Source organism: Propithecus coquereli, unplaced genomic scaffold, assembly GCF_000956105.1.
Source record: "Propithecus coquereli isolate 6110/MARCELLA unplaced genomic scaffold, Pcoq_1.0 Scaffold223, whole genome shotgun sequence".
NCBI lineage: Eukaryota > Metazoa > Chordata > Mammalia > Primates > Indriidae > Propithecus > Propithecus coquereli.
The window spans coordinates 3,772,863-3,788,693 of record NW_012147523.1 but is presented as its reverse complement, the minus strand read 5'-3'; the positions used below and the strand labels follow the sequence as shown (position 1 = coordinate 3,788,693).

The window sequence follows — 15,831 nt, the reverse complement described above, 5'->3', positions numbered from 1 at the left end:
CATCAGTCTATGCCTTTGTCCAGACCTCTCGCGCAGACCAGGGTCCCTGGTGCTTCTGGCTCCTGAGCTTTTAGGGGGCTTTCTGGCAAGAACTCACTTTCCCCTTCTTAATGACACCCCCTCTTCCACAGCCACTCGCGTCTCAGCCTTCTCCTCTCCTAAGTCGAATGGCCCTCATAAATCAGCCTCCCTCCTTCCAAAAATATGTCTACATTTATTGCCTGCCACCAACTCTTCACTGTTTCTCTTTGATATTTTGAGTTTATACCTTCTATCCATTTATTACCATTTGTTATGCTCACCTCTTGTCCTTCTGCTCAAATGTCCCCTATTGGGTTTCTCTGACCACTTAATTGCCTCACTATACTTTTCTCCTTCTTTTCCTTCATCACGAGTTGTAATTAAATATTTTTCATTTGCCCATTATATCCTCCAATTGTAGACTCGACCTCAGTGCTTAGCAAAATGGATAGCAAAGAGTAGGTGCTTAATAAATGTTTACTGAGTGAGTAATGTCCACCTTACTCTGGTTTGGATTCCCTTTGGCTGCACCAATACTGTTTTGAGCCAGGGGTTCCCAAACTTTGGTCATTGAAGGGATCTTTTGCCATATTTAAAGTACCATTTACTATTATTTACTTAATATTCAAAGTACCGTTTACTATTATTTACTTAATATTTGTGAATTTAGATCAATTCACATTTTCTACCTTCACTATGTATCTCATCTTCATCCTAAGCAATGAGATCTGTTAAATAAAAGTGATGTCCTAGTTCCAATTTTCTAAAATATATTAAAATAAACACATAACTGTAAAAAATGTAAATTTCATCCATGAATCACTGTGGGCACCACAGATGACAAGTGAACACACTTTGGGAAATTCTTTCTAAAGCTCTCAGGCTGCCGCATTTCCTCCAGGAGTCGTGTCTTCTTGGTTTAGACGATTCTTTCCCATCTAATTCATTCAACAAGCAAAATATTTGGTGGGTATGATTCATTCTCTTTTGCTTGCCTATAATGGGATGGCTCCGTGACAAGGACTGAGGATACCACAGCCAGCAAGGCAGACACCAGCCCTTCCTGATGGGGTTTTCAGATGAATTGGGGGCGAGGAAAGGCACTAGAGAAACAGATATGCAAGATAATTACAGATCGTGTTTAGAGCGATAACAGAAATAAACTCTGGGGTTTAGAGAGTGACATTTAACAGTGGTGACATTCGAACTGAGACCTGAGTATGAGAAGGACTGAGCCGTAGGAAGAGCCAAGGTAAAGTGATCAAGGCAGAAAGAACAGCAAAGTCCTGGAGACAGAAAGGGGTAGGTCTGGGGGCTGGGAAAGCACCTGCTAGTTCACCTTGCCGGGTTTCATGAATGCCTTCCAGAACCGAAGTGCAGAGCTGGACCGTTTACACCAAAGCCCAGACAAGAATTCCAACGTATACAGTTTAGGCAGGGCTTGGACCTGTCGGAAGTATTGGTGACCCAACAACCATACATGTGGCTTTGGGCACATCTGAGGCCTGGATGATATTTAAGCAGCTGACTTTCCGGCATAATCAGAAAGCCAACCCCTGCTAACCCCTTGCAACCACAGAGCTTAATATATTCCGCTACAACTGCAACTTTAGGGAAACAGACTGGAAAGGACTCCTATCATTGGTTCAGCTCAGGGAGGCAACAGGTGTTCGCTCCTACAGCTGCAGTTGGATCACCTCCCACCAGGGGGCACTGTGATGCCGCAGGACGTGGGGCAGGCTTGCGGAACTCATCCCTGCAAAACCGTTAATACCCCTGGGGACTCTGGAGTGTGAGGTTGTAAAGCTTGCCGCCCTTAAAAAATAAAGTAAGCTCACTGACTCATGCGGTCACTGGCTGGAGAGTTTGCAGGTGCCTGGGAAGCATTCAGAGCTGGTGGGGACTGACTGGTCCTTAGAGCGGATCGGGAGGCAGATGGCGGAGGCTGGGGGCTCTGTGGACCGCGGAGGCTGGGGGCTCTGTGGACCTCGCAGGCGGGGAACACCGGGAGGGGAGGAGAAGGTGTTCAGGCCGGGTAGGGTGGCATCCAGCTCCGTCCCAGTGCTGGTCAGTGTGAAGGACTTCCTGTGTTTGGTAGCAGGAGATTGAGGGTGTCCCATTCTCAAGGGTTTCTATATTCTCTGTGGATGGTGATGTGAGCTCAGCTGTTGAGAGTGGCAGGAAAGGGCAGGGTTTGGGTCATTTGCAGAGAATGGGGAAGGTCTGAAATTGTTGTTGTGCAAAGTGGGAGAGCCAGTTGGCCAGAGATACGTGGTGAATTTGCTCGCTGTGTGCTAAAGTCCCCTTTGTGCTGACAGTCAAGTCTCTGCGGTGAAGCCAACCTGCCAGTTTCAGTTCTCCAGCAACCCTCTTCCCCTGCAGGTGCGGGTGTAAAGAAAGGGCAGTCAGGTGCTCCCAGCGCCCAGTGCTACTCAGGAAGCTTCTTGTACAGGTCCCTGGCCTTTTTGAGGGTCTCTTGCATGTCCTTAGGGATGATCTGTCATCCTGCCTGGAGGTGGTGGCTCCAAAATTTCTATGTGGGCCAAGGAGTTGGCTTGGCCCCACTGGAGGAGGGTTAGAAAGCTTGTCTTGGAGTTGCTATGCATTCTGTTTCATCGTGCGCGTTCACTGATTTGACTAATGGAGACTATAGGAGGACAAAGGTCCCCTCGGCCACCACTTGGTATGATGACTGCCCCCATGTACCAGCTTGTTTTCTGGATGCTGGTGTCACTGGGGAACATAACTCCAGAGCAAGCTGACCCAGAATGGATGCTAGAAAGTAGAGCCTAGCTAGAGAAAGGTGCCCGAGCTGGTCCCTGCTGCTCTGTCCTTGAGTGAGGACAGCTGCAATGCGTCCTACACTGGCTGGGACAGACGTCAAAAGAGAATGAGTAAGAAGTTATCAATTGGATTTGGTTATAGATTCGATGTGGGTGTCGCTGGGGCTACTGGTGGGTGGTGGAGCCATTAACGGAGAAGTGAGAAGATAAGTGGTAAGTCGAGGAAAAATAACTGAAAGACGTATGGAGAAGGAATAGTCAGAGGATAAAAAGGACACCAAGAGAGTGTGTTCCAAGAGCCAACAAGATGCCTCAGCTGCCACAGGAAGGCGGAACGAGGCCAGGACCAGAGGTGGAGCTGAGGTGCAGGGCCGTGCTCAGAGGTGCGGGGTGGGAGCCAATGTAACAAGCAGAGGAGGAACGAGAGGGAAGGAAGTGGATCTCCCTGGGCTTTATTTCAGGAACTCTGGCTGGGAAGAAGAGGAGATACACAGGAGTGTTGCTGGAGAGGGTGAAGGGATAAATGACTGGCATTTTGAAAATGCAAAAGACTTGAACTAAAGGGGAGAATCAAGTAGGGAAAGAGGAACCCCTCGATGGCTGGCGACAGTGCTTGATGGTTTATGTGGGACTCTCGCATGTTTATCCAGCTGAGTCCACACGACAGCCAGGTGACGTCGGCATCATCATCACCTGCACGTTGCAGGTGAGCAAATGAATATGAAAGTCACACGGTCGGGAAATGGAAAAGCTGGGACTCAAACCCAGGTTTTCTGAATGCAAATCATCCACAATATCTTGCCCAACACCAATTATCTGATTCCGTTTAATGCAGCAAACATTCCTTGAATACATAATCTGTGCCAGGATTGCCAGGGCTGCCTTAACACCTTGCTACTCAAAGTGTGGTCCAAGGACCAGCAGGTCAGCCCCACCATAGAGCCTGCTAGAATGCAGACTCTCAGGCCCCTCCCTAGACCTACTGAATTGGAATCTGCGCTTCAGCAAGACCCCCCACCTCCAGGTGATTCAAATGCACGTTAAAGTGCGAGAGGCAGTAGCTTAAGGGACCTGCTCCAAGAAAAAGGGAGGGTAGGGAAAGAAACTAAACCCAGACCGCAAAAGGAGGGATATTTGGGGAATTACCACCAGATAGTGTCCCCACAGTCAGCCACAGATGGGGGCCTGAGAAATTGAGGTCCAGTTGCCTGGAAGCTTGTCAGAGCTGCACACGCAGCAGCAAAAAACATTCATTCAACGCCCACGGTACCCTTCCTCCTTTCCGGGCAAGCTTCTTGAGGAAAGAGCTATACATTCTCACCTTCCGTGTCCTTGCTTCCCGCCCACGCCTCGGCCACTCCAGACACATTTCCTCCCCCTCACTCCACGATAGAGGCTCTCTTCTTCCTAAATATTATCAATGGAGACTTCTTTAAAAAATAGCTTTTCAGTAGCTAGTTTTTTAAACAACAGAGAATACATGTTTATGACAGAGGAAAAAAAGTCCAACGAGTGCAGAAAGCTAAAGGTGATAACAAATTCACATTCTACACTACAATCCACCCCTGATCCCCTCAAGGCTATTCTCTGAAGATAATCTCTCTTTACAATGTATTGAACATCCTTGCAGAAAAAGTTTATGCATAGACAACACACTAGCATATGTGTGTATATTTTGTATGTAAATAGGGACATATTAAACTTACTGTTCTGTAACTTGCTTTTTTCACTTAATAATACATTTTGGACTCCCTTCTGTGTCAATATTTATAAATTTATCTCGTTTCTTAATAGCCACATAATAATCTATTGTATGGCCTCACTGTGGTTTATTTAACTAGTCTCCTATTAATGGACACGTGGGTTGTTTCTGGTCTTTTTTTTTATTTTATTATAGTGTTTCAGTAGTTAGGTTAATGCTAGCTGATATAACAAACAAACCCCAAGAAAAAATTTATTTCTTGCTTGGACAACAATCAGAGGGGGTTGTTTCCTAGTCGTAAGTGTTCTTCCCCACCTCTCCTACTTTTTGGACCTACCTAGGGCCACAGAGTCCATGCATTCAGCTAGTGGACCAGCAAAGACACTCAAGAGGACATACCTACTTTGTCACCACCTTGGCCTAGAGGTAGTACACAGCACTTCAGCTCATTGTCACTGTCAAGAGTCAGCCATGCTCCCGCCTGGATGGAAGGGGTGCTGGGAGATGTAGTCCTTGGCTGACAACTACCCTCTAGGAACAGCCTGTGTAGGTATCTTTGGGGGACGCCTCCCCCACGTCTACCACAAACGCTACAGTGAACACCCTTGCGTATGGGTCTTTACTCACTTGTGCAAATACATTTCCAGAAGTGGAATTGCTGGGTTAAAGTGTATGTGCATTTTACATTTTGATAGATAATATCTAATTGCCCTCCCAAATACTGCATCGATTTATACACCTGCCAATATTAGGAGGGTATTGGTTTTTCACACTCTTGCCAACAATTACTGTTACAATTTTTAAAAATATATTTCTAGCCTTAGAGATGAACAAGATTATCTCATCATGGTTTTAATTTGCATTTCTTTAATTTTAAGATATTGAGTATCTTTTTGTGTGTTTATTTTCCATTCATAGCTCTTTTCCTATTAACTCTTTTCTCATGCCTATGTTCCTTTCTTCTACTGGTTGGTTCTTATTGATTTGCAAGAAGTCTGGAAAAATATATAAAATGTAAATATATATGAAAAATATATGAAATCAGTTCCTTGTGTCTGTAGTGTATATACAGAAAATATTTTTTCTGTTGGTCATTTTTCTTTTATTTTATTTATGGTATTTTTCCATTCCAGAAACTTACATTTTTTACATAGTCTAACTTTTCAATCTTTTCCTTTATGATTTTTTCCTCATGCCTAGAAAGGCTGTCCTCATGCCAAGATTCATTTTTATGTTCTCACGTTTTCTTCTAGTGAGAGAGCCACACTGGAATCCAGACTCTGCAAACTGCCTGTGTTGCTTTGGTGATTTACTTTAGTTCTCTGTGTCCTAGTTTCCTCAGCTCAAAAACTGGAATAATGTGAGTGTCTACTTTGTAGGGTTATTGTGAAGATTGAGTGAGATGATTCATGCACAGAGCTTAGAACAGTGTCTGGCCCACAGTCACTGAACAGATGTTAGCAATTATCTTGTTGATGTCCAAAGCATCAGTGACCATGTGCATGGTCATGACCATGTGCATCGGTGACCATGGCTGACGTGTGCTGGGAATTCCTTTCTTATGGTGAGCAAGTGACAAGACTCAAACCCAGCTCTCTTTGATTTCAAATCCTATACTCATACGCAGCCACTAAAATACCCACTGTCTTCTACATGGCTGTATCCTGCAAGGAGGACCCCTTTGTAGTCTCTACCTGTCATACTTAGGACAAATTCCACAATGCACAAGGGATGAGTAAAAGAACAAACTTTACTGGGGACACCTGCAAGCCAATGGTCGCAATATAATTGGCAGGAGGACGGGGTTACCTTGTCTTCTCACCCTACCAGGGCCTGGACCAACTGGATCTATGGGACTCTGCCTCCACACCTCCATCAACTTCCATTCTTATAGGGCAGGGATGAGAGGAGCCTTGTCCATCAGGGCATAATCAAACAACTGGTTGATTGCTTTTATGTACCAGCTGTTTACAGGAGTTGGGTGGGAAAGCCAGCTGCCCAGCACCTGGGGACCTTGAAGATCCATGGGAAACTGGGCTTGGGCATAGCCCCAAAAAGAGGAAGCTACTAATCCCTGCGGGAACCCTGGTTCAGGTGTAGCCCCTCACACTGGGGAAAAGGGACCCTGTAACCTCTAACCCCTATTGGTCCACAAAACTGTTAACTCCTTGAAGAAAGAAACTGCACTTCACTTATCTTTGTATCCCTGTAATATAGTAGGCACTCAATAAATGTTTGCCTCTTGAATGAATACATGAATGTATACAGGCACAGGACTAGGTAGGCATCGTCGAAATAGAGATGTGACAGTCATGATGCCTATTTCAGGGACCTTACTCTTTAGGGGGATGACAGACTCAGACAATGTGTCAAAAGTGGTTTATGTCTATAGTAGGTACCACAGAATCACAAGGGTAAAAAAATGCCCAACTCTTCCTGGCAGGGGGAAATGCTAAGGGCATAGTCAGGGAAGGCTTCGTGGTGGAGGTGATGATGAGCTGAGAGATGAGGTTTTGCCAGGCAGGTTAAGCAGAGCTTCATGCAAAGGGCACAACACATCAAATGTCCCGTAGCATGACAAATACAGTCTTTGGGAGGAGTAGAGACTGGACTTTAAATAGCCCAGTCTAGCCAGAGCCCAGGAGTAGCCATGCATGGTAGGATCAGGAAGAGCCGCAGAAATCCCGGTAGGGACTTGATCCTGTGAGCATGAAGAATGGTTGCTGGAGTTTAAGCTGGGACTCAACGTTTTGCTCTTGGGTCACATAAATGGAAGGATTTGGGGCTGTGGAATTAGAAGGAAGTGGTCCCACGATACGAGAGGGGACTCGTGTCCACGCTCAACCAGATGAGGATAAATGGCCACAGGTGCTGCGTCTGCCGCCTGGCTCGGCGCGTGGGGTTTAGCAGGTTTAGTTTTGAGAACCCGTTTCTTGCAGTAAGACCTTTTCCCTCCTCTTCCACTCCTAATTATGCCTCCGGAGACTGCAATGATTTTCAAAGAGCCTGGTTGCCCAGTTAGGAGCTAATAAATCACCACGGTCCCCCAGGCAGCCGGGCCTTCCAGAACACATGCAAAGGGTGTACAAATTTAGCAGAAAATGAAATCTTCCGAAGAATCCTATCAGTAATCATCAGCGGTGTGCCAGCTCGGTAAGTTTCCAATGATAGGCCAATATCAGGCCAGCTCCCACGTGCTGACACATGCACAGGATGTCCCAGTGTGGATGGCGGGGCCCAGGGCGCTGTCTCTGCTCCCCTGGGTGGCCCAATGTGGGTTAAAAATTTACTTTCCAGAGAGCCTCAGCATGGTAAGAGAGTATTTGGATTCTCTTTTCTTTTTTGTGGCGGGGAGAGGCTATAGGAAGTCTGCGATTTTTCCCTTAGGGTGATAGAGTATGGGCTTCCGTGGCATGGGACAGAGGGACACCTCTCCACTAGGATAAACAATAGGATTCTGCCTCATTGTTCTCAGATGACAGCCTCATCTTTATTTTTTTCCCTTTGACAAGTATTTTCTGAACCCCTACTAAGTGCCAGCCGTCCTCTAGATGCAGAGAATACGGCAGTGAACAAGATAACAACACTCACTTTTGGAATTTATACTCTACAGTGGGGTGGAGCAGGGGGTGGCCAGGGACAGTAAACAAACAAATAAACCTATAATATATTAGACAGTAATGAGTGTGATCATGTACTCATGAGGGTACCTATTATTAATATTAAGGTTGTATTTCCCAAGCTTTCCTGATTATAAGAATCATGAGGGAAGCTTATTTAAAATGTAGGTGTGTGGACTGCACCCCAAGCCCATTGAAATCAGAATGTACAGGGGACGGGCCCAGGAATTTTTCTCTAAGATGCACCCAGTTAATATTCATGAACACCTGTATTGAAGGACATGTAGCTGAAGGAAGGCACAGTCTACAGCAGTGGTTCTTAGGACTGGTAGCCCACTGGAACCATCTGGGGAGCCTCAAAATTGCAGGTACCTGGGCCCAATGCCAAGAGTTTCTGATTTAATTAGTCTGGCATGGGACCCAGGCATTTGCGTTGCTCTAAAAACCCCCCAGGTGGTCCCAGAATTCAGCTTGATTTCACCACCTCTTCCCCTCCACCCCCCAGTGACATGGCAGAGCCCTGGGCTAGGGACAGTGTGCAGATGGCAAAACAGACATGGCATGAAATGTGTTCCTTTAAATCTCATTTTACCTTCCTGCGTTTGGAGGTCTTGGCTGAACCAGAGCTTGGACTCCCCTCAGTCTACAAGCGAGAGCCTCTGTGCACGATGAAGTCTTACAAACAACAGAAAAGCTCCCTCCAGGACTATCTGCCCGAGGCCAGAATGCTAAAAGAGGGCTGAGTTTATCAACACCGATCATTTCTGAGGATGCAAGGCCCACTTCTCAATATGCACCTACCTCATAAATGGATCCATTTGTTGAGCAGCTATGGTGTTGTGCTAGGAAGGCAGAAATGAACAGAAAACATGTCCAAGTTGCTGATTTGTTGATATACGTGGACTCATAACTAATAATTCCCACAGGATGGGATGAGGGTGCTAGCAGGTGGGTCTAAAAAGTGCTGAGAGATCACAAGGAAGGATTCACAGAGGGTGTGTGTGGCTTTGGGTTTGGACTTGGAAACATGACCAGGCGTTCATGAGGGCAAAAGAAACAAGAAAGATGCTCCGTGGTCTTGAAAAACTAAACTAAAACACCCAGCAAGTGCACAGCACACATGGAGGAGCAGGACACGTTTGGGGAGTGGATTTTGTGTTCACTATGGCATAAGCATCAGGTTACCAGGAAGTGGCAAGTGGTTAATTCTAGAAAGGTAGGCAGGGGCTTGAGTACCCAGCCAGGGAATATGGGCTTTATTCAAAAGAGTCGGTGATGGTCGACATGATTGGTTTTGCTCTAGAAAGTTTGGAATTCGTGACTGGATTTCCTGGTGGACACAGAATGCAGAATAGATGGAAAGGGAGAGCAAGTAGAAGCAGGGAGGTCAGAAAGAAAGAACTCTTGTCTGAGGAAGAGTTGACAAGGGCCTGCAGCCATGTGAGTGGGCTCGGTGAGCCGTGGGGAGACTTCAGAAGGTTGGAGAAATAAAACTTACAAGAGTGAAAGACATTAGATGTGAGGAAGAGTCGAGAACGATTTTGAGATTTTTCTGCTTTCATGGTGATATCTGTGAAAACAGGCAAAAGAGAGCAGTAAGTTTGGGGAGGAAAATGGTGAGTCAAGTTGTCGAGGTTGATATGCGGCACATAGACAGCTGGGCATGAGCTGCAGTTACAGGTTTGTGAGTCAGCATCTCTCCGGGGATGGTTAAAGGCTGAGGAAGGATTGAGGTCATCCAGGAGGATCACGTTGAATGAGAGAAGTGGGAGACAGACCACTGGGGAGATACAGAATGGTTCAGAGAGAGCTGGGAATTTGAAAAGGGGATGAAGGCATCTAAGCATAACTGGGATAGACAAGTTGTTGCTTCATTTAAATCTCAAACATATTGATGGAGACCTTACTCATGCCACGGATTGTGGTAGCTTCTTGAGATATAGCTGCAAATAAGATATGTCCTGCCCTGCCCTTCCCTCATGGAGTTTATAATCAAGTCGGGTGAGTGTAAATAACTTCCATAGAAAAGAAGGAGAAGTAGCCCGATTGCAAAAGATGAGTTAGAATTCTTGGGTTGCAAGCAACAGAAACCAATTCTGATAACTTAAACTAGTAATGATTTACTGGAAGGATATGGATTAAGTCACAGAATCCAGAGGAAAATGAAAGGACCAAGTCTTCGAAAAGGGCAAGAACCAGATAGCTATAGGATTTGGTAACAGAAACTAATGGGGGAATCTCTCTCTTCCAGCTTCCTATGTCTGGTTGGAGAGCTTCATTTTCAGTATTTATGACCCATTTTTTTAGTCTTTATAACACAATTGGTACTTAGTGGTCTAACTTTGATCATGCACCCACCCCTTGGCCCACCAAGATTTTGTCCAAAGCTAAGAGTGATAGTTCCTCAAAGAAAAATCTGGGATTGTTAACCAGAGGTACAAGAAATTGTTGCTGAGCAAGTTAAAATAACAAATGGGAGGTAAGTCTAAACAGGGTGTGTTAGATTATTCCTTCAGTAATTTTTGCAGAGCTACATAAAAAAGAAGGAGGCAGAAGCTTAAGAGGTTTACAGGGTGAAAGAAAAGTCCAGCTGTTTGTTAGCAGCTGGAAACAAGTAAGCAAAATTTAAAGAGTGACATAAGGAAGTAAGATGGGCCTCAAAGCAAAGTCTAAGCACCTTCTCACCATGTGCACAGAGCATGGAGGTGTAGACACAGTCCCCATGCATGTTGTCACAGGATTCCTGTGTTCTATTCCAGTGACCTAAGGAGAAGTAAATATGCAAAGGTGTTTTGGGGGAACAGAGAAAATTTGAAATCCATAGGACTCTTTGACTCATGGTGTGGCTACAATGATCTCGTTTACAGTCTGGTTCTTATATCTTCCTTGCTATTTGTCATTTGGTTTTGCGACTGAGATGCTGATTAGGAATTAGAAGGGTGGATTTTCACTTCAGTGCACACACAGGGGAATGATGTGATGCTCCGGAGATCACTGGAATTGGTGAGAACTTTCCAAACTGGTAACAGAGAGAGATGTTAATTGGTGCTCCCGGAAATAGTTCATAGCTCCACAGTCCAATAAGCTTGGAAAATGTTGCATCCTCAATTCCTCTCTTTACTGTGTGGAAGGATATTGCAAAGCTGTTTAACGGCTTGTCACGTCCACCTCTTTGTGTTGCCCTATAGAGTTTGGAAAGTCTTTAAACAGAGTTTAAATGCCCTGTTACATTTATATAATTTCATCTACTCTTGTCATAAGGGCCAACACCTAATTACAATGTGTGCCAAGTTCATAATAGGATATAGCCAGATTTCTAAGAAAATACAGCCGAAGAATTCTATTCAAGTGCCTTTGTGATTGTTTACTCACAATGATATCCTTTAAAAAAAATTGGTCTACTCAATACTAATAAATATTATTTAAACTTTCAACCCACAAGGTTCCATATAGACTTTGGGCCTGAAAGCAAAGTATCAGTTGTCTCAGCCTAGTAGCACAGGGGATTTGAAGGCTCAAGGGGCCAATGGGTGGGTTTGCGGAGAAGGCAGTAGGAGAAGGGACCTGAGCACGGGTGGACAGGTGAGCCCCTGCAGAGCTTGTTCCCTGAGGCTAGCAGGAGGGGCTCAGGATGGGTGCAGATCAAGGTCAATTTCAAGATAATGGAGAGGAAGGCGTTGGAGGGTGACCACTTATACCTTTCTAGTGTTGTGGGAGACTAGTTACATGTTACGGGTGGGTGACAAAATTAGAGTTGGGAGTTTATGGTGAGAATTGGGAATATTTGCTATGAAGAATGACAGGGAGAGCCTGTAAAGACAAATATAAAACTATAGAGCAGTACTGAGGGTTCAACTAAAGCTACATTAATAAATATATAAAGGATCCACTTACTGTAAGGGCCAGCAATTTTCTCCACTGCTATTTGACAACTCAGGGACAGAATTAGAAAGGATGAAAGGCTGGAATTAGCCTGATGAAGTTGATGACAATAATGATAATGATAATGATGATGATGCTATTGAAATGATTGTTCACTGGGTCTAGGGAAAGTGGAGAAGAAAGTGAGATCGAGAGGCTCCTGGATGAATTTGAAAATAGGTGTAATGAGTTTGAGACCGTGGTAAAGGTGGAAGGAAACAAGGCTGTCATCTGTAGTTTACTGTGGCTGCTGTAACAAATGACTACAAACTGGGTGGCTTAAAACAACAGAAATTTATTCTTTTACACTTCTGGAGGCCAGAAGTCTGAAACCAAATGTTTAGTAGGATTGGTTCCTTCTAGATGGCCTGAGGAAGGATCCAGTCCGTGCCCCTCTCCTGGCTTTTGGGGGCTGCTAGTGGCATTCCTTGGTATTCACGGCTTATAGATATCTTACTTCACTCTCTGCCTTTGAATTCAGGTCTCCTCATTCCCTATGTGTCTCGTCTTCCTTCTCTTCTCTTCTTAGGACACTCATCACTGGACTTAAGGCTTACCCTAATCTAGGATGATTTCATATCTAGGCTTAATTTAATTAAATCTGCAAAGACTTTTTTCCCAGATAAGGTCACATTCAAAGGTCCTGGGTGGGCATGTACTTTGGAGGGTCACCATTCAACTCACTACTTAGTCCTAGAGTGAGATTTCTGAGTTAACCATTTCAGAATTAAGGCCATTTCAATGACAAGACCCAAGGAACAGCCAGGAGGAAGAGATGGTGAAGGGTAGAGAACATGGACATACTCGGAGTAGTAAAAGTCAAAGCACTGTGAGGACAGGTTGTTGGATGGAGATGACAGTAGGAGCTGGGAAGAAGACTAGGAACCAGGAGTCAATATCCCAAAGGAATGTGAAGATGCATGCTTTGAGGGTTGGTAAGTCACAGTGTCAGGACTGGAGAAAGGATGATTGGGGAAGGGTGTTTCTCAACTTTGCCTTCACCTTGGAATCATGGGAGGAGCTTTAGAAAAGTACACCCCCCCCCCAACATTTTGCATCAATTGATCTAGGACAGAGCCCAGACATCTTTATTTTTAAAAGAAAGAAAGAATAAACTTCTCAGGTAATTGTAATGTGCAGCCAGGATTAAGAAAAACTAATTTAAGGGTAAAATATGACCTTCATCAAGAAGTAACGACTGGGAACCAGGAGTTTCCCTCCATCAAAGCCCGAAAGAGATGTACCTGGGAAGGAGACATTAGAGCCTCCTTCCATCACCCCATAAAGTCTGAAGCAGAGCCAGGAAATTAAAAAATGGGAGAGAGAAGGGTTGCATTGCCTGGCTTCCCACTGAGGTCCCAACCAGCCTGGAGTTCTGTTCTTCTTCAAGCCTACACAAAGGATGTATTTCAGATGTTTTTTGGCAGGAGAAGACGTCAGAACTCATATCTAAAACAGTTGCTATTCTTGCAAAACAAGCTTTTTTCACCCCCCAAAAAAGATTTTCTTAATATAATTGGAGAAATATCTTTTGCCAGAACAATATTCAGTGGCTTACTTTGTATTTTTTGAATATGCAATAAATGCATTGAAAATTTCAAGCTGTGTAAAAGATTACACAGTAAAAAGTAATTATCATTTATCTCTCATCTCCTAGTTTCTCATCCACCTCAAGTTCCTTCCCTAGGAGCAACTGCTTTTACTGGTGGCCTGTGTGCCCTTCCCACCATATACACACCGCACCTTGCCTTTTTGCATGTAACATGATATGTTGGAACTCATTCCATATTAACACATATAGATCTGCCTAACTCTACTAACTGGCTGTTCCACAATTTATTTAACACATATGGATGGACATCTAGGTTGTTTCCAGTTTTTAAAGCAAACTTGTTAAAAATTAGAAAAAAAAAATCAAGAGTTAAAGTGGGTTTCTCACCAGGTGAGAGTTTCAAATGTGCCAGAGAGGACGGAACTGAACAGGTCACGGGGTGGAGCGAGCCGGTGTGCTGTGCTTGAGTCCCGGGCCCCCAGGGGAACCCTGTTTGACGACGTGTTGCTTCTTCCCCTAGGAGCCTGATGCCCAGGACCCTGGAGACCCAGATCACGCTGGAGAAGACGCCCAGCTACTTCGTCACCCAAGAGGCCCCTCGCCGCATCTTCAACATGTCCCGAGACACCAAGCTGATCGTGGTGGTGCGCAACCCCGTGACGCGCGCCATCTCCGATTACACCCAGACGCTCTCCAAGAAGCCCGACATCCCTACCTTCGAGGGCCTGTCCTTCCGCAACCGCAGCCTGGGCCTGGTGGACGTGTCGTGGAATGCCATCCGCATCGGCATGTACGTGCTGCACCTGGAGAGCTGGCTGCGGTACTTCCCGCTGGCCCAGATCCACTTCGTCAGCGGCGAGCGGCTCATCACCGACCCTGCGGGCGAGATGGGGCGCGTCCAGGACTTCCTGGGCATCAAGAGATTCATCACCGACAAGCACTTCTACTTCAACAAGACCAAAGGATTCCCTTGCTTGAAAAAAACACAGTCGAGCCTCCTGCCTCGATGCCTGGGCAAATCCAAAGGGAGAACTCATGTACAGATTGATCCTGAAGTCATAGACCAGCTTCGGGAGTTTTATAGACCGTATAATATTAAATTTTATGAAACCGTTGGGCAGGACTTCAGGTGGGAGTAAGACACCCAGAGGCAAGGGCTCTTCTGTGGTCTTTTCCTTGAGGTTTGCTCTCGGAGCCTCTGATCCTCTTCCCCCAACAAGTCGAGACTCCAGCCTCGTTCCCAGCTTGGAGTCTATCATCTTGGAACCCGGAAGCGCAGCTAATGCCAAGAGACCAGGGGGTCCCTGCCACTAGCTCTCTCCATTCTGGGCAAAGTTGATCTGCTCTGGGACGTCCAATCAGTTCCCTTCCACCCGTAAGGGGCCTTGGGGAACGGCTTTAAGAAGAGTGGATCTTCCCCTGATGATGGATATTGTAAGTGGTGATGGTTCTGTTGCTATGGTTGCAGCAGTCGGCCCCTGTCACTGTCTGCCCAGGAGTGGCCTTGTTAATTCCAAGTGGCATGTACCTTCCCTCTGAGCCTCTTTCCCCGAGACACCCTGGGTGGTGGGATAGGAGACCATCCTCAGTCCTCCTCAGAACTTGGCAACTCATCACGAGATTGCAACCCTGGAAGCACCCCCTGGCCACTCCTGCGAGATAGACCCTTTGGTGATGAAATACACCGGTGACTTCAGAGCCTGTGTTCTGAAGGATACTGTCTCTGAAAACTACTTCATGACTCTCCCTGCTCCCTGTGGACAAAAGCACATAAATTCTGCTGTTACGGGTACTTTGCTCACACGAGCTTTCGTGTTCAGCATGCAACGGAATCATGCTTGTCCATGTGAAATAAATATGGTTCTCTCATGTCCTTAACGCTGGGCTTTTCTCTGTAAGCCAGGTCTGCAGCACAGTTCATTCATCCGGCTTCTCCCAGTGGAGAGGGTGGCAGGAGCTGGGGGTGGTCTGGGGGGGAGGGGCAGAGATTGCGTGGGGGAGGGGCAAGGGGTGGAGATCGGTAAGGAGATTCTTGTCAGCAGGGGCTGGGGCAGAAAGACCACATAAGATCTGTGGGGACGTCCTCTTTCTGACATAAGTCTGTATCAGTTCTCTGCTTAGAAATTCTAAATTTCTAATCTGATCTAAATCAGTTGTGCCAAACTGAAGGTCCAAGGGCTGATGGGACATCAGATAACTTTTTGCTTGGCCAGGGTGATATTTTGAAATAAC

At 45.7% G+C, this 15,831-nt stretch overlaps 1 protein-coding gene across 1 annotated transcript in view; it reads left to right on the top strand.

Moving 5' to 3' along the window:
• HS3ST2 (heparan sulfate (glucosamine) 3-O-sulfotransferase 2) overlaps positions 1-15,477 on the top strand; it is a 103,237-nt gene extending 87,760 nt beyond the window's left edge. The window contains exon 2 of the mRNA XM_012644956.1: positions 14,120-15,477. Coding sequence (XP_012500410.1) covers positions 14,120-14,738 — 619 coding nt within the window. The 3' untranslated portion in view covers positions 14,739-15,477. The remainder of the gene's footprint in view (positions 1-14,119) is intronic.
• The last annotated feature ends 354 nt before the right edge of the window (positions 15,478-15,831 follow it).